We start from the raw sequence: 23,746 nt of genomic DNA on the forward strand, positions 1-23,746 counted from the left end.
GTGAATCCCGCCGCGATTGTCTCTAGTGCACACAAGTGCCAAAAAAACGAGCTTAGAATCGATTCTGAAATGTTCTGAATTGTTGAAGGGAGAATTGCGTTGCATCAGTCAGTCAATATTTTCTCCCACCTCTACTTTCAATGACTTCATTTCCAGCCCTGTCAGCTCGAGGGCTCAGGCATCTTCCGCTCTGGTGTTTGCTCTGTGGCAGAATGCTTTCGTCTAGCCACAGCATTGGCCTACTTTTTGGGAGAGCTCTGGCTGCATGCCCCGCCAGCCTATTCTTCTGTTCCTCCCCTGTCCACGTCCCTCTGTGCACATCTGAATCTGTTGAATCTCTATTTTCCCTAGCCTCAGTTCATTTATTATTTATCATTTCACCATTTACCATCATTCAGACCATCCCCCCTGCTTTCAAGAGACTGTTCATATGGTTTAAAGTGATTTAGCTTTAGGTTACTATTGTTGTCCTGCTGGCACTTCCTGCCTGAGATTATTAATCTCTGCGTTCTGGATTTAGGACTATGTGTTTGTGTATTTTATATTGCAGGACACAATGCAATTGCATTTGTATTGACATTTAGTGTCTAGTCACCGTGTTTTGACTTTGTGAATCAGATGCTGTTTAGGCTTTTTGCTTTTATTTTTTGTTTTCTTTTTAACATGCCAGATGCTCCGTTCCTGTGCCACATAGGCAAGTCAAAGGCCACTTTATGAATCCAAAACAAACTGATATGGATTTCTTTTCCTCATCAAACATTTGCCTATTTAAAATGCAGTCATTTTATATACCGTTTGAAACACATTGCTGCATTAAGAATAACCTTTGAAACTCATGTGGTGATGTGATCGGATGAGGTCACGGGTCATAAATTGGTCAAATAGCCATGTTTGATATGTGGAAACAATACACACTGGCATCATATAGGTTATTCGTAAACATATTATTTTACACACACACACACACACACACATAGAGAGAGAGAGAGATTTATCTGTATCAGTCAATATTATATATTTAATATTGCAAGCTAATTTCCTCTATTTTTAGATAAAACACTCACTTAAAATATTTTTAAACACTAATAATTGAAAATCAATTTATAATAATTGTTAGCAAATGTCAAATCATTTTTTAAATACTGCACAGTATTGCACAATTTTAATTTTATAGCTAATTTTCAATTGTTTTTTTTTTTATGGTATAGAATTTCAATATTAGTCATCTATTGGGTATCAGTACATGAAAATAATTGTCTTATTGGTATCATCCCAAAATCTAATATGTGTGCATCCTTAATCTGTTCCTTTTTTAAATTGTGTCAATTGTAATATCATTTTGGAGGTATTCAGATGGGGGTTAAGTTGGCTTGGAATGTGACACCAGATGATGATTTAAAACTTTTTTTTTTTTTTTTACTTTAAAAGCTTTTTTTTTTTTTTTACTTTTGGATTCTACATCTCACTTAAAAACAAATATTCACTTATTTAACCAGACCAAAATCACGAGATGTGCCTAGAGGACTTTCCTCATTGCCTAATTTTAGACACATTCAAAAGCGTTTGGCCTGGAGGCATGATGTTATAAAGAAAGCCCTGTTCACATGGAAGCCACAGTTTACAGCAGCGTCCATTCACAGCCACTCCCTCATGGAGAACTGTGACAAATGCCTGACAGCATGCAGAACGTTTATTAATTTAAAAAAAAAACTCACTTGTGAGTTTTCAATGATGATCATTTTCAATGATGTCTGCCCTTGTGCATGTAGGATCATGTAGATCTTTAAATGTTTCTTCACTTCATGCGTCATTGTGAGTCTAGGTACAGCGACACGCCTCTGAATAGCCAAAATATTTTCCCATTTTCACATATTAGATACTTTATTAATTATGATACATATATATTTATATTCCTAATATCAAGGAAGGGCCTATGAATCAGTAGTTTAGGTCACGATACAGTTCAGTTCTTGGTTCAAGCATCAATTTAGGTGCTTAAATGCCAGTATGTTTCTGTTTGATAACCTTTCCTAACGAGAACTTATGTATGGGACAAATACTTTTCCCTCTTACTTAATTTGCCTAATTGTAAGTTTTATCACCATGTTATGTATGCACACTTTTATCTTTGGTAAACAGTGGCTGTATAAATAATGTGCCACTTCCATCAACCATGAGAAGCAGCCACAGTATTTGCATGAACATTCATCAGTAATTATTTATATACAGTTTGCAAGTCCAGGTGTTTCTCTCGTATTTGCACTAGTCAGTTTTGACTATAACATAACTTGTCACTCTCTCTCTCTCATGCTCTCTTTTTCTTTTCATAAAATAAAGCTAAGATAACATTGAAAGTGTTAATTCCCTGGTAGATGATTTGAAGCTCAATGGCAGTGTTGTTTAGGATTGTTGTATAGTTGTTGCTCCTGGTCTGCTCTGGAATGAAGGGCTAAAGCTAACAGGAAATGTTTGGGGATTTTGCCGGGCGCCTGGCTTTCCTAAACTTATTCTCTCAGCCTGTCTGGATGAGTAAGCACCGCCACGAATTGCGTTGCTTCAAATGGTGCATCAGCAACTTGATTTCCATTATTGGTTGTGAAGTGTCCCGTCACACATTTTCTATCCTGGTGCATACTTTCTGTCTTTACCTGCACTGCGATTTCGCAGCATCCCTCACTTGTTTGAACAGGCCTTCCTGTAGACCTGAGATGGACCACGATGACTGCTGGGTAGTGATATTCTGAATTGCATTGCATCTTGTGTTGAGTTTTTTTCCTACAATTTGGCTTCTTTCTTGGCATGGTGGAACATGCTGTAAAGTGAGGTGATCGGGACCAGTTCTCTTGAAAGGCTACGACCATGATACACTGATGGTTACCCACTGACACTGTTATGTGAATATGTAGCTGATTCCTGATTCCTAATTTTTGATTAGCACTTCAAGAGTTCCAGTTTCAGATGACTATCGGAGGAGGGTGTGGAATGATCTTTTGGTTCAACAAAAGAAAAATGTGTTTGTACTTGAACTAGTTTGGTATCTTTTCCTGTATCTTGTCCTAAGGGTGAAAATAAAATGTATTTCATGCACATGTGATATTTGTTTGGTGAAGTAAAACTTAAGCAACAAGTCAGCCAACAAAATGGTTGATTTGTCAATGATTCTTCTGTTAGGACAAAAACTAATCTTATAGTTAAAAGGGGTACACTTCTGTTCAGAAGTCTAAAGCCAATAAGAGTATTTTTATTATTATTATTATTATTATTAATATTATTATTATTAATTAATTAATTTTTTTTTCTGAAGGTTGCACCAAGACTGCTATTATTTGATAAAATATGTAAATATTTTTTTTCACATTAACATAACTATTTTCTGTTTCAATTAAATTTTTCCTGTGATGGCAAAGGTGAATTTTCAGCATCATTACTCCAGGCTTCAGTGTCACATAATCTTTCAAAGATCATTCTACTAAGCTGATTTGCTGCTCATGAAATGTTACATATAATATTAATGTCAAAACATGGATTTTTGTTTTAGGATTTTTTGATGAATTTATCTGGTTTCCTAGTTCTGCCTTTTGTCATCAACTCATGTGTGTCTGCTCGATCCCTGCTGCTGTGCTTCCCTGTAAGTGCTCTCATAAATAAAAGCTAAATGTGAGCTGATTTTCTCCCACTGAGTTCCCATAAGCCTCCTGTCCAACGGAAGAGCAACAGTAGCTCTGATATGCTTGCGGGCCACACGGCCTCCTTGTGTTTGGCCGCTTCCCAACAGCGGTCCGGGAATATCTAAAAATGGACATTTATTTCCCCCCATAGCTGCTCTGCTCTGCTCTGTTTGTGGTCATTTAACACACTCCGCATCACTTGAGACTTGGAGCGCGGTTATGTAACATCACAAAGGGGCAGTATTTGAAACTGAAGAGGGCAAAAATCCAACCTGCGATTCGTTTGAGCTGCTACTTTGTTCGAGTTCAATGACCCTTTTTGGGAAGAGAATATAAACACATTTTTTTCCCCTCTCTTTTTTACGGTAAGGGTTTGACCCATTTTCTCGTCATGACGTCTGATGGTTTTGCTGCGGTGTAGTAAAAAGACATTTGGCTACTAGGACTGGATTCATAATTGCCAGCATAAAGTATGTGTCAATATCTTCTCCACACAGTCCCACAGTGAGTCTTGTTTGATATGGAGGAATGTAAGTTTTAAATGTTAGCAGGCTTGATCTCATTCATCTGTGGAGGGTTATATTTGACACCGATCCATACTGATGAATCACTCTTTGACCTACATTTGAGTTTTTGTGTACTGCCTCCTGCTCCACCTCTCTCAGTGATCCTCATTCAGTGCTGACTTTTACATGAAGCCAAAAATGATTTCCATCATTAAAATCTGTTGGTGTGTGCCAATGAATGTAGATCATTACATATGTGGAAAGAATCGTGGTGAGACACAATAAGCACTGGACGTTGTATGTGAAACATTGCCTGCTGGAAATAGCAGCAGCTGATGATGACATGCTTCGTGTCATCTACAGATGAGCTGGAATGGACAATTGCATTTCATTTGTGCTTTTTCTAAGCTGTACTACAAATATAGTGCTTTTGACCACTAATCTGTTCTGCTTCTCACATAATTAATAATAAATAATAAATTAAAGGTCGATTTAATAATGACTGAATCAATTATTTAATTATATTACTAATTGAGATGTCCTGAGCCAATTATTATTTGGAACATCCTGAGTTACCGACCTAAATCTTTAATTATTTGGTCATTAGCACAAAGATATGATCTCAAGACGGATCAGCCGGTCTTGTTTATTGTACTGACACATTGATTATCACACATTAATCAGGGGTACTCATCTGCTGCTCGAAATAAAACACTCTTTCACATGAGAACCTTTTTCATTTCCAGCAGTCTTTTGTGTGGACTCAACCAACCATAAACCAGAGTTCACTAACAGTATTTTCTGATTCTTTAATTCTGCAAAATTTTAAGACTAAACTACTGGCATGTGGGAAAGTTGCAGCATGTTTCAGAGTAATAAAAAGTAATAAAGTAAAACGGTGAAGCATATTGGCTGATAATTAGAAAAATGCAAAATAACGCCCAACATATTTACCTTTTACCCACAAAATAATTTGGTTTGTTACATTTAATAAAGCTCAAATATTGCTTTGACAATGTAGTAAGTTTTAATACAGTCATTCCAAAAAAAAAGAAATATTTTTGAAAATGATAATTCCAGTGTAAACGTGCGTTCTTCTGTCTAGATTTATTTAGCTGTCCTCACTAAGCTGCTGTCATAGACAACTAGTTTGCCTGTGTATGTGATGTCCCTTACATTATTGTTGTGTCATTTGACCCACAGGCATATTTACACTGTTGCTCAATAACTCACTACTGACACCTATATGGGTGCTATATCTTTGTGAGTTTGTGTGTGTTCAAGGTTTGACCCATTAATAATCAACCCATTCGTTACAGCGTATAGAATCAGAGGGGTGTAAAGACTTTTGTTTCTCTCTGCTGTCTTACAAACATCATTTTACAATTTCATTTATGCTATTTTTCCCTATTGTAAACGGTCCCATTATGTCTTCCAGTGGGTGTGTCTTGACCATACATGCGTTCCTGAAGTAAACACCTAATTACAAGGCCTGATAATGAGGAGTAGAGTCCCATCAGAGGTGGATAATGTTCCACATTGATTTAGGGTTTGACCCATACAGGCCGAGGTGCTGACAGTGTGCTAACATTAGCCTGCATGTGTACAGGTTCACCTGACTCCTAAATCTAGCCAAGGTGACGCTCTCAGGTTACTCTGTTACCATCTGAAACGAGAGTGCGTACAATGACAAGCCCCAGCTGTTGTTCATTCTCTAACAAATCATCTGACAGCTTTCTTGGAAGGTAAAATCATGGCAAAAATCTTGTACTATGCATCTGCCCTCCAGTGTAGATCTGAGCTGGTTAAATTAGACTGGCAGGATTAGGAGGAGATGACTATAGAGTATACGATTCATTGATCAGTTTGGTGCAGTGTGTCATGTTTTTGGTGCTGAACGGACAGTGTTGCAAGGTGGCATACATTTAACTAAATACAGCTGAAAGCTAAACAGCAAATAGAAATGCCAGGGCCATGTAAATTAAAAACAAAAAATGTTATAAACTATTACAATTTTAACAAGGGTCCTGTGCAGTCTTTTATTTCACCCAAATTACATTCCGGTATTAATTTTTCTAGTTTGTGTATTATGATTTAATACAAATGTATAGTCAAATGATGGCAAATTAATAAATAAAATGTCAATAATTGTATAAAAAAAAAAAAAAAAGTTTCTTACGGAGGTGTACTGTATAAATTAAAACATAAGATCTTTTGATTGTGTGATGTTCCTAATGTTTTTTTTAATTGTATTACTTTTATTATTATTATTATTGTAAGAATACATAGTAATACATTTCTGTACATTTCTTAGTTAATCTAAAGTTTTTTTATTTTGGTGGTTTGGAATTTTGTCAAATTCTGTGACATTTCATGTTATAAAATAGAATGTTGTGTTTTCCACATCACAGAAATCATAGTTCTTCATGTGTCTTTACAATTGTGTTTCACCACGTAAAAACTGTGTAATGATTAACTGGCCGTTTCATTCATACAGTTAATTTCTCAACCCAGTGAAGAGTGAAGCAATAGTTAGCCGAGCAAAAATGTTCACTGGAGTAAAACTAAACTAGAATTGAATTCTTGAGTCCTGTTCCTCACATGTATCTGTGTAAAAAAATGAGATCAGAATGAAAGACCGAGCACATGCTTTGACACATTGAGTCTTTGAATCCTGCTCCGGGTTTTCCATTTCCTCTTCCTTCTCTTCACTATTTCCTTATGGTCCAAAAAATACAATTAATAAGTTCTGAATCATAATTGCTATTATAATTGTTATTGGTGATGTATTTTTATTAAAGTTGTTAGACAGTCAGCACACTAAAACCTTATCATTGAAATCAGTGTTTCAAGATTACAATGGTTTGTCATGGTTCCTCATCTGCAATACTGACACTTCTTTACAAAGCAACCAATTTATTCATTGTGTGGACCCTAAACCAGTCAAATTCATTAGGAAACCCACCAAATATTCTGAAAATATGTGGTTTTGCACATCACTAATCTGAACATAAGATTCTCACCTCGGGCTGACTGAAGAATTTAAAACGACAACAAAAAAGGCATAATCTTGCATCAAAGCCTTGCAAGTTTCTCTCTGTGGTGGAGGATGTATGTGAGTGCAATGTCATCATGAGCTCTTACCACCTCAGAAGAGTTTAAGAGTTTTTATTTCACATTGTAGAGATACATTGCTCTTATATTTGGTGCATGTAGCTCACAAACAAATCCTTTCTGTGTTTGGGAATCTTATGTTTGTCTCTGTGTGTTGCAGGCACTCTTGTCATCATGTTTATTGTTCAGAAGAGATCTCCTCTGGCCCAGGACTCCCTGCACAGGATGACAGCCGTTACGCAACGCAGGAACCAGGGGCCGGCGAAAATGTAACGCAAAACAATGACTCGACACAGTTACCAACTAAACGCCTCAAACTGTCTGTTATTAGGTCAATGAGAGTGTCAAGTCTTCCACATGTACAGTACATACATGCACAGAATTGAAATTGGGTTACAACAGTAACAGTAGAGCCTAAAAATACAGATAAAATCTAAAAATAACATACAACTATACAAATAAGGGCATGTATAAAAAGAAAATAATAAAAATAAGTTAAAGAAGCGCAAGGCACATTGCAGATAGAGTGCAAACCAGTGAGGTGAACAAATAAGATAAAGATTGTAGAGCAAAAATAAATAAAAATAACTTACTCTGTCTGATTGAAGTGACAAAGGGCTTAACACCATTGGGATTTAACTTTGTTTTATGAAATGGGAATCATATTCATTTGACCTTTTAGAGAAGAGCGTTTGTTTGGCTGTGGTGTAGGTTTGAATAGCCCCTGGAGTTGTGCAATAGTTCCTCATTCAGGGTGCAGACTGTTGTTGACATTGTCTCTGAACAAGCTAATCTGTAAAGGTTCTTACAGACCGGGGCTCCAACAAAGACCCCACCTCCCCTTGTGTACCCTATAGATTTAAGGCTGTATAGGGGTGTGGATTTTACAGGTTGTCCAGAATTTCTAAATGAGTTACTGAGGCAATCGAATGCTCAGCTAAAGCACAAATCTGTAAACTTTCACCTTTTGCACTTCAGCACATTTTTTCCCCATTCCGGTAATCACTAAAGTGTTTTCTCTATGCTCCTGCCAAATATGAACGCTAGCTGTTTGCCCTTGCTCTTTCACCCTCATAGAAACAAAGCCAGTTCTGTCAGCTTACCTGTTTTTGAAAGAATAGTTCACCCAAAATGAAAACTCACTCATCACTCCTGTCACTTACTCCACCTCATGTCAGTCCAAACCCCTCCGAGGAGCCCAAACAGATTTTCAGCACAATGATCATGTTGCTCTCAAGGAAACAACAAAAGTACATGTGACCAGGGGCTGCCTCGTAACCCTTTCTTGCTCTTTATTAGAAGTTTTATTCATAAGTAATATTGTTTTTATCTTTAAGGTCGAAGAGGAAAGAGCAACTCACACTCAGTCATCATATGACGTGGGCCTGGAAACAGAGAGAGCTGCTCTAAAGGAAACATCATTGCCCTCACAAGACGCCCCGCTCGAAGAGAAACACAAACAGGTGCCAGTGCAGTCCACCCTTCATATCTGTTTTCTTCTATTACAATGTCTCAATCCTGGATGTGACTCGTGGCATAGGTCACACACCAGCTTATATTTGTTTCAGTTATATTTGCTTCCTTTGACTTTAAACCCTTTGCATTAAAAGCAAAGCCTTTGGTTTGTTATGAACAACATCAACTCGGGAGACTGACTCATTCGCAGTGCTTCATGGGAGTAGGTGGGCACTAAAGAGCTCCTTTAAGTGCAATCTGCATTACGCAATTCTCGGATTATTTTTTATTAATGCATAATCATGGATAATGTAATTTTTCTACCATGAACAGTTCAAAAATAAGTTGAAATGATACAGGCTGATGCCTTCAATAATTAGTTTAAATGTTGATTAACTCACAGTGGGTTTGTCTTTTACTGCTTATTAGTTAAAAATCAACTCCCTTATGGAGAAAATGAATAGGATTTACTGATCGCTATCAGACTCTTATCGCTGTGATCTTCCAGCTCATGGCTGCAACCAAAGCATAGTCGAGATTTTTTTTAATTAACAAATCCTTCTTTTGTGTAATTGTTAATCTCTTCCTTTGTGTTTCTGTCATTGTAGACTGTGCATTTGGAAGAAGTGTTGGAGGAGCAGCAGCTTCAGCTTGAGTCTCCTCTCCCTGTGCTAGAAGAACAACAACAACAACAGCAGCAGGAGCAACCAGAACCCCAGAGCACCCAACAATCAGACCAACAACAATCGGCTCAGCCACCAACATCTACACAGCCCCAAACAGCACCGCCACTCTCCCAGCCCCAGCCAGACCCTGAAACTCCACAGCCCACTGCCACAGAGGACCAGGCTGCCCCTGCCTCTGCCGCTTTAACCCCTCCACAGACTGACCCGCACAGAGAAGACCCCTCTGCACCTTCTGCTGAACTCCAGAAGAGCCCAGAAGAGTCAGCGTCACCTACCTCAGTCGCCTCCTCCGACAGCTCCTCCAGGTGAGTGCAAGCACAGCCGTTTTGTCATTGATTTCATATTTTTTTGTCTCATTTTTTTCATTTGAATTTCATTTTTTGAAATTTGAGTCATTGTGATCCATTTCTGCATCCAAACTTTTAAACCGAATCAGTCAAGCATATTACAGTCATCACTTCATGGACTTCATATCGCACCTACTTGGGACAGTGTTTTTTTTTTTTGTTTGTTTCCAACTACATCACAGTGGATCTCACCTTCTTTACTAGTCCACTATGACTTGACTTGGAGCATTTACTAATCTTCCATTTCAACAAGGACCAAAAATCTATATCGCTCTGTGATTGGCTAGATAGGCCTTTAAAATGTAATAAAGCAGTACTACAGCAACACCCTGGACAAATGTTCAGTCCATACCTGGAGCCAGATTTCTTTCTCTCATCCTTTCTATCCATTAGTATTCTTCTCCCATTCCTCTCTATTTTTCCTTTCTCTTGGTAAACACCATTTGATTTCTTTCCTTCAGTGGACTAGACGTTGCGCGTCCTGATGCCCCTGTAGAGAACTCTAGTGCCAGTCAGTGTGAGGTGGGCTCTGTGCCCTCCTTCAGCCAGTCCCTTGGCATCACGCTCCCCAGGTGAGTACAGAGCAACAGGTAAACGGCAGGTTACATTCCGGTACTCGCGTTACATCAGGTGACTTGGTAACCAATGGTTAACCAAGTAGCGGAGCTGCTTCAGGCACATCAAGCCACGTCTTCTGGCCATGCTCTTTCTTTTTTTCATTTCTCATTTCATCATTTCATTTTGGCAATTTGGTTTACCATTTAATTTTCTTTCCTAATGCCATGATACACCATTTTAATGCTTGTTTTGCCTGATACTTTATTTATTTTAGTTTTTATGTGTAGCAATCTGCTAAGGTCTCTTTCTATCCCCACCCTCTCTCTCCTCTGTTTTCTTGCTCTTATTAGTGTTGTGGAGGAAAATGCGGAGAAGCAAGCAGAGAACCAGTCTGCCACATTGGGAGAACCGAGTACAGAGACCAGTGCTGACCCGAGTGAGCTGGACCTCACAGAGCTGGGGCAGAAAGCCAGTATCCCTCCACCTTCACAAAGCCAACAGGTACACACACTATTTACCAGACTAATCTAACATGGCGAATTCATTCTAACAGCTAGAGATAAAGCAGATACTCACAAGAGGATCTGCATTAACTAAACCCCATTAAACATGCTAAAATCTCTTTAATGGCATAATGCTTTTAGAAAATTAAGGCAAATGGTCAATAAACAGTTAAAGGTATTAATAATCATCAAAACAAGCAAGTGTATCCATTAATATACTACTGTTAGTTTGTTGCTGGGCAACTTTGGTATGGTAAAAATATAATTTGCTGTTGCAGTTGTCTATAGAACACTATATATGTGCCGAAAAATAGAATTAAGAAATTAAACATATAAATTATTCAGTAGTTTAAAAAGTAATTAATTAAATCACTTCAAATTGAAAAATAAATAGATGAATATATAAAATGCAATTTCATCACATTAGATATTAACTACCGTGGAAAGGTTTTGAATCAATAAGATTTTTTTTTTTATGCTCACCAAGATTGCACGATAATATTACAGTAATTTAATATAGTTTTATATATTTTAAAGTGTAGTTTATTGTTGTGATGGCATACTAGTATGTAGCAGTTTAATGCAATCTTTGCTAAATAAAGATTTTAAAGAGGAAATTACCTTTCAAAAAAAGAAACAAACTTACTTTGATCCCAAACTAAGTATTAATATCTTGTCAAATATATTTTTTACTTCATAATGGCTTCGCAGATCATCCATTCAGAGTTATCCTTTTTATAATGACATATAATTGGGTAGATTTCAGGAATGGAGCTAAAAGGTATGATGTCTGTATTTTAAAACCATTTTAAGCTCTGATACATTCTTCTAGTTTTGCTTTTCCTAGTTTACACCACCTAAATGAACGTAACATGATGACAATAATCGCTGCGCACCCCATAGTGTTCCTTCCCTACCTTTTCCCCGCATTATGCAGAGAGTGAAAAGGTATGTATTGTGTTACCAGTGAGGCTCTCCACACCCCGCTGTTAGAGATCTGCAGAGCTAAAACATCCCCTCCTCTCTCCTAATGCTGCTCTAACACATACACCCTAAATGGAGAAGATGGAAGAGAAAGCATAAGAGTGGAGGAGCGGAAGAAAAGAGGATTAGGCTGAGAGAGTGGGACTGAGCACATCAGCATGTTAGTTTTCCACAGGACAGCCTTGTAAATGTTTAATCAACCAAATGCTCACTCAGCGCTGCTGTTTAGGCACTAACAGACACACAGAGAGGGATGGAGATAAGGGAGACGAGGAACAGGGAAAGTGATGGGGAGAGAGAAGGAAGACCACCCTTTTGCTTGTAATTTATAATGTAAAAGTGTATAATACAATATAGACCTTACATGTAATGTGTCTGTGTAGTTACGTTATAATGAATTTATGTTTCTGAAAGAAGTCTCTAAGGTTTACCAAAGCTGAAAAAATACAGTTTTTAATACAATATTGTGAAATATTATTACAATTTAAAGCAACTTTTGTATATTTATTTTAGATTTTAAAATGAAATGTATTCCTTTCATACGAATCCAAATTTTCAGCATCAGTACTCCAGTCTTCAGTGTCACGAGGTCCTTCAGAAATCATTCTGATATGCTGCTCTTTTCTTATCATCAATATTGAAAGCAGTTTTGCTGTTAAATATTTTGTATAAGATTAATTTTTTTTCCCAGATTCAAGCAGTTTGTATTTATATTGTATTATATTATTAGAATTTAAATCATATTACAAAATATTTGATGCTTCATACGCGGTTAAGTTGATAATGGGGCCAATACCGATTTCACATTTGCCGTAGCTGCCCAGCATAATGCTTCTGAAATAGAAAACATGTAATTTCCAAAATGGACCTTTTTTCATTTTTTTTTGTTTTCAGATGATGGACCACGAGGGAGCGACAGACCCTCCTGTGCCCAGTAAAGAGGACATTCCCACTTTTGATGAGTGGAAGAAGAAAGTGATGGAAGTAGAGGAGAAGAAAAGTAAGAGACAGCATTGGGTCACGTGCACACTCACAGAGCTGCGTGCTCATCAGTGAATCATCACATGCCCGACTGCCCCTGTACTGCTTCTGCATCACTACACACACTCACACACACGCACTTCCTTTAGGACACACTTCTGCTGGATTTCACAAGCTGTCCCCTTTTTTTTTATCTCTTTCTATCATGAATTTCTGTTCCCCCCCCCTTGCTGCTTCTTGCTTTTAATAATTTTTATTTATTTTTTTGCTTGCTCACATTTGTCGGTTCAGTGGCGAGCACAGTGATTGTTGCGTAACCCAGTATGCACACTCCACACATGCACACAATCCAACATTTTGCCATTCATAAGGGTTATCTGTTACAGATAGTGAATACATGCATGCTGTGTGCATACATGACAAATAGGTCTCTCTTTTGTTTTCAGTGCTGTAGTTGACAGGTAAATATACCCACCTGCACTTTGCATGACATACTTATACTTGCATACTAGGCCAACTTGATCCATGGTCTAAAACATTTGACAGATGACCTATATGTAAGCTATTTTGTTGGTTTCAGGTCTGTCTATGCACACTTCATCAAATGGCAGCCCTCATCCAGTCAAAAAGGTCCAAAAGAATTTCAAGAATAACTACGCTTCTGTCGAGTGCGGGGCCAAAATCCTCTCGGCCAACAATGAAGCCAAGGTAAGAGCATATGGGGCAGATGAGGATGGACATTCACTGCGGACATAAATAGGAAAATAAATGAATCATTTGATATTGTTCCTGCATCTGGAATGTTACTGATTAGTTTGAGATCAGCAATTGTTTGATGTGTTGTGTGTGTTGTGTTTTCAGAGCACGTCTGCCATCCTGATGGAGAACATGGATCTGTACATGCTGAACCCCTGCAGTACCAAGATCTGGTGAGTCACTGCAGATAACGAAAGAAGCCGACTGCAGCAGTTGCCCAACAGACAATGAAATGCATTTTTCACTGTCTATTTTCCTGTTTGTGTAAATGATAGTTGACACGAAGTACTATTAGCATGTTGAGATGTCCTGTTGTGTGAGATGCTAAATCTATTTTAAACAGCATTAATTGTGTTTTATTCATGATCGTGATTTGTGCTTCTCAATTAAGCATAATTGTCTGTGATAAGGGCACACTGGTTGTTTACCCCATGTTTTATTTTTTTTGGCACTTACACAACCTCCGTGCTAAAATACTAAATGTTTTTTTTATTGTTTTCCTAGAGAAAAACAACAACAATTTGGAATTCTTTTAATTGAACTCTTTTAGCTCTTTTTGGAGAAGCTTCTTAAGGTTTTACCAGTTTTCATAATGTAAAGTGTGCGTTTTATATGATAAAAATAACAAAACGGGAAACTAGATGAAGTTAGGCTATGCTTACACTTGGCATTAACATGCAACCTGTATCTGGATGTTGTCCACATACACATTGTAAAGACAAGTGTAAACGTACTTCTGACTGTAATGTTATCCTCAACCCAAAAAAACCGCAAACCAGTCATCGAGTCTGCCTTCACAGGTCAATGTCACGCAAAACCCTGCCCCCTCTCTCCCCCGAACTGTCAGACTCGTAAGGATTCAGAACAACAGAACCTGAATTCACACATATCTGAATTATCACGCACCTGCAGTTGTTGAGGCTGTTTACACTGGATGCGATTAAAAAACTACCATTGCAAATCATTTGATCTTTGTGTCAGTATGTCATGAAAAGAACAAGACAGCAGTTTACTGTCAGATTTGTTGCTCGCGTCTGGTGTAGACACGTTAAGTCTTATTTAAATATTGTGCAGGAAAGCGAGATCAGATCGTTTATCCAGAGTCACTTTGTTGCCAAGTGTTGCCACTTAAATTGCTTTGCAACAGTTTGTATTGTGAAAAGCACTATACAAATAAACTTGAACTGAAAGTGTAAATGAGCTGTGTCCTGATTTACTGATCGGATCTGCTTGATCAGATCACGGTGATCGCATGTTAATGCAAAGTGTAAACACAGCCTGAGGTAAACCTTGTGTATGAGATTGTCTTGATTTGTGCTTATGTGAAAGTGCAAACATTCTGATGAAATGTAAACAAAGTTTCTCAGATAAGAACAGTCATGATTTTTGAGAAAATAATCTTAACTATTATAGTGTACACTGTAAGACCATCTAAAATGAACTAGTTTAGGCAAAAGAAGTGGTTTCAAAACCTTAAAAAGGAATGAGTCATAGCATCTAAAATATACATAAAAAAAAACAAAAAAAATCTAAAAGTATCCCAAGCATTTATTCAAATAAATCAAATGATTAGTTTTTGTGTCAGCATGTTAATTTATTATTAATTAATTTCCCCTTTGTTTCCTCTATTCATCTCCAAATACAGGTTTGTTATTGAGCTCTGTGAGCCAATCCAGGTGAAGCAGCTGGATATTGCAAACTTTGAGTTGTTCTCCTCTACACCAAAAGATTTCCTTGTGTCTATAAGTGACAGGTAACATCACTCACATAGACGTACGTAGTATTCCCACTCCTGATCAGGCACAATGCGAGATGCTGACTGATTTCCAATGCAGATGTGAGGTTTTTGTACCAGAGCACATTTCACTGTTTGCAGTGAAATCGAATTTATTCAAAATCCCCCCTCACATTAATCAATGAATATGTCGCGGTTGGTTTTGATTGTTTAATTCCACATTTTCATGTTTGGTATGAACAGACAAATTGAATGTTGCTGAAATCGTAACACTTCGTGCCTGGTTGGGAGACTGTGTTATAGAAACACCAACTTAACCTTTTCTTTAAAAATTGTTTCTCAAATTCAGGTATCCGACCAATAAGTGGATCAAGCTGGGCACCTTTCACGCCCGTGATGAACGCACAGTACAGAGCTTCCCTCTGGATGAGCAACTCTATGCCAAATATGTCAAGGTAAAAGGGGTGCCAGTCGCTTCAGTTTGCTAAAATGAATTGTTCTTCCAAAAACTACCTGATTTCATAAAAAGCAATTGGGTGGAGACCACCTCTTCAAGGTCTCGGTACGCTTGTTTGGTCTGCTTTTAGTGCGCACCTGAGTGCGATTACTGCATTCACACTTGCTCAGATGAACCGCACAAAGAGGGGCAACAAACAAAATATGTTTCAACTGAACTAAAAGAGGCAGGTGTGAAAGCACCCTGTAAGAGGCAGAGAAAGGGGGGGGGGCAGTTAAGACATTTGAGGAAAGCCCTTCCCTTCCCTCAGGCTCAGTCTCTTGACTGTAATTGTATCTGTAATGTACGATGCTGCATACACACCTTCATAACCTTATATAGATTTGCATATAAGGTTTGTGTGTCTATATATGTCAGTGTATTAGTTTACTCCTGAATTAAAATTTCCTCATAATTTCCTCACCCCCTTGTCATCCAAGATGTTCATGTCTTTCTTTTTTCAAAAGAACGTTTTTGAGGAAAACATTCCAGGATTTTTCTCCATATAATGGATTTCATTGGGGATCAGTTGAAGGTTGAAGGTGTGGCTTCAAAAAGCTCTACACGATCCACAATTGGGTAGAATTCACATTCACTTATACAGCTGCTAAGGTGTTTTTTTACCAAAAGGCAAAATAAACTTGCATTTTGGGTGAAACCAGTACAGTTCAGTGTGTGTGTGTGTGTGTGTGTGTGTGTGTTATAAAATGGTGGCACCCAAACTAATTAATCAAAACGAATCAAAACTACACTCATCCCTATGTTTTAGTTTTTCAGCTCCAGGTTTCATAACTGATCCTCTTTCTTGGTTTTGTGCCTTGTGTGTTACATTTGATCTGAATTTTTCTCTTTATTCATTCGGATTCATGAGTTCTCAGATGATTACATAATTATCTGTAACAAATGTCAGGAGGTACCATTGGTCTAATGGAGGATTCCCACAATGCTTTGTCATTATTGAGCTGCCCTGTTCTTTCACGCTCTGCTTGACTCCTGTGAAGTTGATTATTTCAGTGTTTTTGCTTGTTTATTTGTTGTCCCCTGCTATATTTCTCTTTCCGTACTCTTAATTACAGCCTTGCCCTCAGCTAGCTCTCTCCTGCATTGGTACAGCTGCTCAAGTCACCAAAGCTGAGCGAACAAGAACAGTCCAAAATGCTTGACTTGCTACAGCATGAATCAGATCTTTTATACTGATCTTTCTCTCTGTTTTTCTTTGTTTGCGCTTTCTCCTGTCTTCTCCTCCTGCATCAGATGTTCATCAAATATATGAAGGTTAGCACTCCTCTCTCTTAGATCTCATCAGTGCTGCTTTGGGTGTCCAGCTCACAAACTGTAATACAGTGACACTTTCTTGATAAACAAATACAGATCTTTTCTCACACTCACAAGTGAAACATAATGCTTTGCTAATACTTCAGCACTTCATTCTGATGTTTAGTTTCAAATTGTTGGGACTGGACATTGTTATATTTTGTAAAAGTTAAAATGAACGTTGGTTTTGTTGTAAAACCCATGTTTGGGGTGTGACTGTATTTTTACAGGTTTATTTTTTCCTTTTCTCTTTTGGTAGGTTGAGCTGCTTTCCCACTTTGGCTCTGAACACTTCTGTCCTCTCAGCCTGATCAGGTGTGTTTAATCAATGTTTCTTGAATGCACATTTCCAGTACTGTATATAACACCTATATAACATGACCGAAAGCTTCTTTACACAAGGCCCCTAGCTTGATTTCATTGCTTTTGAAGTGTGTTAGAAACCATTTATAGTGCAGTGTAAGTGTGTTTTGCATACTCAATATGACCACAAGGAGCGCTATAATGTGTCGACATTCATACAGCTCACGAGCTGATGAACACTGTGTGTGTGTGTGTGTAATAGCACAGGTATTTAAAGGATATGTTAATAATCATTTGAGGTTTCCTCCGTATGTACAAGTTCACTACCGTTCCAAGGTATGGGGTCAGTAAGTTTTATTTCGACTTTTTGAAAGAAGTCTCTTATAGTCACTGTTAGCTCTTATACGCTATAGATTTATTTGATCAAAAATATGATAAAAACAGTAATATAATGAAATTATTGGAATTAAAAAAATATAGATTTGAATAGATTTAAAAGTGTAATTAATTATGAATTTTCAGCAGTCATTACTCTAGTCTTCAGTGTCACATGATCCTTAATAAATCATTATAAAATGATGATTTGGTGCTCAAGAAACAGTTTATATATATATATATATATATATATTATCAATGTTGAAAAATTTTGCTGCCTAATAGTTTTGTTTAAACCTTATACATCATAAATATATTTTTTATGTCTTTGAATAAAATTATTAGTTTCTTTCTACAAAGTTGTAATGGCTCCAGACATTTGAATGGAATTGTATAGGCGTAAAGTATGTTTTTGGACTAATTCATGCTGTGAAGGGAATTTTTTGTTATGTGTCATGATATGAAGTATTTTTCCTTTAGTTTTTAGAGAAAAATATTTAAAAGCCACACAAAAATGGTTATACAAAGTGTGTGTGTGTGTGTGTGTGTGTTTATATCCTGTACTCGCATTGCCCTTTACATTTCATTGACCGTGAGAAAGGACACATGGCTTTATAAAAGTTTCAAAAGGCAAAGTTCTCGAATCTCTATCCTGCCCCGGGCTCCTCTCAGGCCCGTTTGCATTGGCAGGAGATTCAGTCTTGGTTGGAGGCCCATGAAGGGGCTGGTCTGGCTACACTCTATGAGAGACATATTGTCCCACTGTGAGGAAATTACTGTATATACTGTGAGGCAAGCTATACACTACGGCCAGATAGAGATGAAAAAAAATGAAAATTCATTCCACACTTGTATTAAATATTTTCTAAGCTTTTCAGTTCTGACCTTAACAGATCCAAATGTGGAAATCACAAGAAGCTACTTTCTGATCATTCTAATATTTAAAAAGTCACATGATACAAATTGTATTAAAGTGCATCATGTGGCAGCCTTTGTGAGTGTGTGGAAATCTACAGCGTAAGATTTATTCCAAATTCCTACTTCCCTCTGATCTTTTTCTTCCTCTGCAGTTAGTCCTCTTTACGTCGCCCTTGAGGATCAAACTGGGGCTATAAAACATGTTTTTAAAGACCCCTGCTAACCTGGGCAAAGGGCAAAGTGATTATAGTTGTTTTGTAGAGGGCAGAGAGAAGTTATCTTGTAGATCACAGTGGACTCTCTTCCCAAGCAGATTTTGAATCCTTATCCACTTTCTGCACGTTTCCTAACTCTTATATTGGCATGTATCTAATCTTTGTGATGCTCATGTGTATCTTTGTGTGTGTCAGGGTGTTTGGCACCAGTATGGTGGAGGAGTATGATGAGATCGCTGACTCTCAGTACACCTCAGAGAGAGCCGAGTATTTGGATGAAGACTATGGTGAGACCATCCCTCGAAATGATCGCTCACAGAAAGTTTCAAACGTATTGCAGTATAGTGTTCATTTGTACGTCAGATTTTGCAATACTTTATGGCAGAATTTAGTTATTTAATTTAGACAGAAGACTGTATTTATTTGTGAGGTTTGTTCTCTGTTTGCCAGTTTCTCTGTGTGTGCATTGGCTAATGCTGTTGTCTTAATTCCAGAAGTCTCTTTTACAGATTACCCGCCCGGCTACCTGCCATCAGAGGACAAGACTTCGAAGAATCTGCTGGGGTCTGCCACAAGTATGTCCTGTTCCTCCATATTCTGCTTGTGCTTTTCATCTGCAGGTTGATCTAGCTAAACTATGAACAGAAGTGCTTAACAACATTGGCACTTTTTAATTAAGATGAAACCAGTTAGTTGAACATTGCACAGATTTACTTGGCTCATGACAATCCCAGTTGGTTATTTTCCAGTTGGTATATGGCAATCTTTTGTAAAAAATGTACTAAGTGTAGGATTCAAGGAAGTGATGTGCCTCAGTTTCATGTTTTTTCTACGATGCAGTAAGCACACAGGCAGATTGACTTCAGTAATGCAAAAGTTCATCACTTTTGGCCAGTGATCGAGGTATTTCAAGAGCATTGTATTTGCTTGGCCTGTGTGTTGGCACGGTGTGACTTTTACCCCAGTTCCAATGTAAAGTTTTTATTATTTTCCTCTGGATTGTTTTTTGCTTTTTAGACGCCATCTTGAACATGGTAAACAACATCGCAGCAAATGTGCTAGGAGGGAAACCAGAGCTAGAGGACGGAGCGGAAATGGAAGGTATGGACCTGATCTCGGCCTTGTTTTTGGATGTTAAAATCACCCTGTCCTGAGTCTGTACCAAGAAATGACTCCACTTATTTGCTCCTCTTTGCTTGGCAGCTGATTGTGACTAGTGAGGGCTGTCAACATGCCAACAGTGCTGGAGCTGTGAAAGCACGTCTTTGATGGGTTCTGTAGCTGCGCTTGCCAGCATCAGACTCTCCCAGGGTGTGTGTGTGTGTGTGTGTGTGTGTGTGTGTGTGTGCGTGCGTGTGTGTGTGCGCACAGGCCCAGAGAGAGAGCTGCTACAAAATACTGTTCAAACACGCATGTGGCTTTCCTAAAAGCAGAAGTGAAGTTTAAAAACACCCTGCTTCTCTGTATCATGACCATAAACAGTCTGACTAGGAGGTTGAACGAGAAAAGACTGTTTAACAAGATATTTTCACTGTGGCCCTTGAGAGATTGCAGGCAAGTGGATGGCTGAAAGTTAAGAAGTTTGTAAAAGAAAAGCACACTATTGGCATATTTTTACTTTACTGTTAGATTGTGGTTGACTGATATGAGTCCTTGTTTAATGGCCAATACCAATACTGTATCTAGATCAAAAGTGTGCTCAATAGCTGATATAATACCAGCATACTACAGATTACGGATGCCAAATAACAAACAATTTAATCACTTGATGAAATTTCTAGCAATAAAATGAAAGGACCCATTCTTTCCCACGGTGAGTGAACATACTGGCAGTTTTAGTCTTTTCAGACTAACATCCTCCTGGACATTTTTTGGCGGCTCAGAAGTCACTTTCTGGCCGGTTATCATTTTTTATTATGATAGCTTTTTAAAGGTTGTTTGACCACAGCTTCTACAGTCGGTTGAAGAAATGCACCGTTTGTAATCCTAACAGCGCCTTGACACATTTTCTAGATAATGTAATCTTCACAGTCATAAGGATTGACTCGGTGTGTGACAAGAATTCAGAAAATAACCTTTGTGGCAAATTACTGCTATTCCAAAGCTGTTTTTTTTAGATGTCCTTGTTCTGGGTAAATTTAAACCATGCCTAGCATTACGTCGTTTTCAAGCTGTCAGAGATCATCACCAGTTTGTGTGTTTAATCTAGGGTGCTTTTCTCTGAATAATAGCGCTCTTTGTGTTCAGGGAGGGCAGTTTGGAAACCAATATTCATATTCTCCTTTTCCTTTTCTCATTGTCAAAATCTGTTCTTTCTCTCATTTCACTCAGGAAACGTTTCCACTGGGACAGAAAACGTCACACAGGCGTCAGCAGAAACCTCGCTCACGCCAGAACCCACCCCTACTGAACAGCCCTCTACGTGAGTCTCATTCTCACACACACACACACACACACACCCTGCTCATCCAGCATATTAAAACCCCAGTTGTTTGCTCAATACTGAGCCCCGAGCTAGTCAGCGTATTCCAGCGCAGACTGGTTTGAACCGTTTGCTCACATACTAAAGCAACCACTGAATCCTTTTTCTAATACAGTACGAGCTTCTCAAACTTTAATGAACTGTAGCTGCTGCATAACAAGGCTCAGAGTCAGACTCAATCTGCTGAATTATGCAGAGTGCATTTAATCATGATAAAAATCGAGCAAACAATACTGTACTCTTGTTGGTAGCTAAAATTATCATCAAATTAGCCAAAAATATTTCGTTAAACTTTTTTTTTTTTTTTTTTAATCTAGTTATTTCAGCTTTAATTAATTTTTTTTTAAAGTTGGGGTTAAATGTCTTTTGCATATTTTTTTCAAGCTTTACAGCTTTTGTCCACATTCATTGATATTCCTCGTCACGGTCATAGAATTTCTTCTTCTGAGCAAACCACAGAATTTTTTGTCTTTGGATGAACTGTTGCTTGAAGAAAATGAACATGTAAGGAATCGGGTTGTGTGGACTTTTGGGAATGACAGGCATTTCAATTCTGTAGTAATCTGCTCAGATTCTTTGTGCTTGTGCTCATAACTAAGAAACAAACATTGTGCATCCTTGGTTGAAAATGAAATGAGAGGTTTGTGCACTAACATTCTTTGTCTTCCTATCACCAGGCTGGATTTTCTTGAGCTGGATCCCACTCTAGTGAAGGAGGACTTAGAGGTTCCTGTTCCTGAGGCTCCTTCAGAACCTCCCCCTGAGGAAAACCGTATCGTCATCCTCATTGAGGAGGAAGAAGAGGCCACCCAGCCGACGGTGACCCTGCTGGAGGAGGAGCGCGAGGTGGAGAAGAGACTAGAGGAGATTTGGGAGAAGGAGAGCGCCACGTACTGCGGCCACCTCTCGACTTTGTCCTGTTTGGCGTCTTTGCACGAACACTTCTATTGCTACTGTTCGGCAGCTTTAGCACTACAGCGCCAGCGTAGAGACTGCCACCACAAAGCACCGCACACACACACCGAAACAGACTCTCAAACCACCCCTCAGCAGTCCCTCCCTGACACCACCCCAACCCAAGAGCCCCCGGCACCCTCTGAGAAACTTCCAGAAACAGAGCGGCCCTCAAAAGCACAAGCCGAGAGGATTTCCCCTACTGAAACAGTGGCTCCTCCCCCTCAGTCCTCCAGTGGGGAGACTGCGGTGAGCGAGCAGGAGCTCCTAATTGAGACTATCCTGTTAGAGCCCAGTCGTACCTCCACCCTTCCCCCACACAGCCTCTCAGACACCCCCACCCAAAACATCCCAGAGTCTCTACCCACAGGAGAGCCCATGGACCAGCGTCCGCAGTACCTGGTAGACATCCCAGAAACCCTTACTCCGGTCAGCAGCAGCCTCCTCTCTCCCAGTGCTGCCTCCTCTCCGCTCTCCTCCTCCACCACCACTGAACCCCACAGCCCAGAGACGGACCCTCCCAAACTGGAGCTCCCCGTCCCCACCAAAGAGCCGACGGTTCAGCCGTTGCCCACCCACACTCGCCCCGCTGATATCCCACCTCCGACTGAACTCCCCGTCCCGCTCCCAGAGGCCTCGGATAACGGCAGGACCGCAGGGGTTGAAGATCCTCACCACAGTGCTGTGGCCACCCAACCAGAGCTTTCCGAAGCCCCTCTGTCTCAGCAAGAGGAGACTGTAGATGACATTCTGCTCCCACACCGCACCGCCGGAGAGTTTTACGCAGAGCAGCAGCATTCGGCGGAAATGGGCCACGGGAATGGAAACGGTAACGGGAATCATGTGCATGGATCCAACCAGAAGGAATCTGTGTTCATGAGATTGAATAACAGAATTAAAGCACTAGAAATGAACATGTCCCTCAGCAGCAGATACCTGGAGGAGCTCAGCCAGAGGTACAAATACACGCTACCAAACCTAAAATGGTCTTAGCGGGCCACATTGTTTGATTGATCCATTCTGCTGTTGCTCAGGTATCGTAAACAGATGGAGGAGATGCAACGGGCTTTCAACAAGACCATCATCAAACTGCAGAACACCTCCAGAATCGCAGAAGAACAGGTTGTTATCAGTCACCCAAAACATTAGTCATTTGAGCTGGGCCTTTTTATAAACTGACAATGGCTTTTGTGACTACAGTGTTTTTTTACATAGATAACGTGGATAACTGTTTGTGTGTGTGTGTGTGTGTGTGTGTGTGTGTGTTTAGGACCAGAAGCAGACAGAGTCTATACAGATGTTACAGAGCCAGCTGGAGAACGCCACCAAGCTCATGCTGAACCTGTCTGCCACTGTTGCTCAGCTACAGAGAGAGGTCTACAAACATACGTTTCTT

At 39.1% G+C, this 23,746-nt stretch overlaps 1 protein-coding gene across 4 annotated transcripts in view; it reads left to right on the top strand.

Annotated features, from left to right (window-relative positions):
- Nucleotides 1–23,746, top strand: part of LOC113063379 (SUN domain-containing ossification factor-like) — a 42,778-nt gene that overhangs the window by 12,264 nt on the left and 6,768 nt on the right. For 2 of the 4 annotated variants that reach the window (XM_026233719.1, XM_026233715.1), the window contains exons 2-20: nucleotides 7,449–7,557; nucleotides 8,626–8,751; nucleotides 9,352–9,734; nucleotides 10,238–10,348; nucleotides 10,685–10,835; nucleotides 12,716–12,821; nucleotides 13,383–13,510; nucleotides 13,664–13,731; nucleotides 15,204–15,311; nucleotides 15,643–15,748; nucleotides 17,044–17,064; nucleotides 17,363–17,418; nucleotides 19,110–19,201; nucleotides 19,424–19,489; nucleotides 19,932–20,015; nucleotides 21,246–21,336; nucleotides 22,074–23,306; nucleotides 23,385–23,472; nucleotides 23,621–23,725. In XM_026233719.1, the coding sequence (XP_026089504.1) occupies nucleotides 7,449–7,557; nucleotides 8,626–8,751; nucleotides 9,352–9,734; nucleotides 10,238–10,348; nucleotides 10,685–10,835; nucleotides 12,716–12,821; nucleotides 13,383–13,510; nucleotides 13,664–13,731; nucleotides 15,204–15,311; nucleotides 15,643–15,748; nucleotides 17,044–17,064; nucleotides 17,363–17,418; nucleotides 19,110–19,201; nucleotides 19,424–19,489; nucleotides 19,932–20,015; nucleotides 21,246–21,336; nucleotides 22,074–23,306; nucleotides 23,385–23,472; nucleotides 23,621–23,725 (3,232 nt within the window). The remainder of the gene's footprint in view (nucleotides 1–7,448; nucleotides 7,558–8,625; nucleotides 8,752–9,351; nucleotides 9,735–10,237; nucleotides 10,349–10,684; nucleotides 10,836–12,715; nucleotides 12,822–13,382; nucleotides 13,511–13,663; nucleotides 13,732–15,203; nucleotides 15,312–15,642; nucleotides 15,749–17,043; nucleotides 17,065–17,362; nucleotides 17,419–19,109; nucleotides 19,202–19,423; nucleotides 19,490–19,931; nucleotides 20,016–21,245; nucleotides 21,337–22,073; nucleotides 23,307–23,384; nucleotides 23,473–23,620; nucleotides 23,726–23,746) is intronic. The other 2 variants (XM_026233717.1, XM_026233718.1) reach the window with 2 other exon arrangements.

Source organism: Carassius auratus, chromosome 45, assembly GCF_003368295.1.
Source record: "Carassius auratus strain Wakin chromosome 45, ASM336829v1, whole genome shotgun sequence".
Classification (NCBI taxonomy): domain Eukaryota; kingdom Metazoa; phylum Chordata; class Actinopteri; order Cypriniformes; family Cyprinidae; genus Carassius; species Carassius auratus.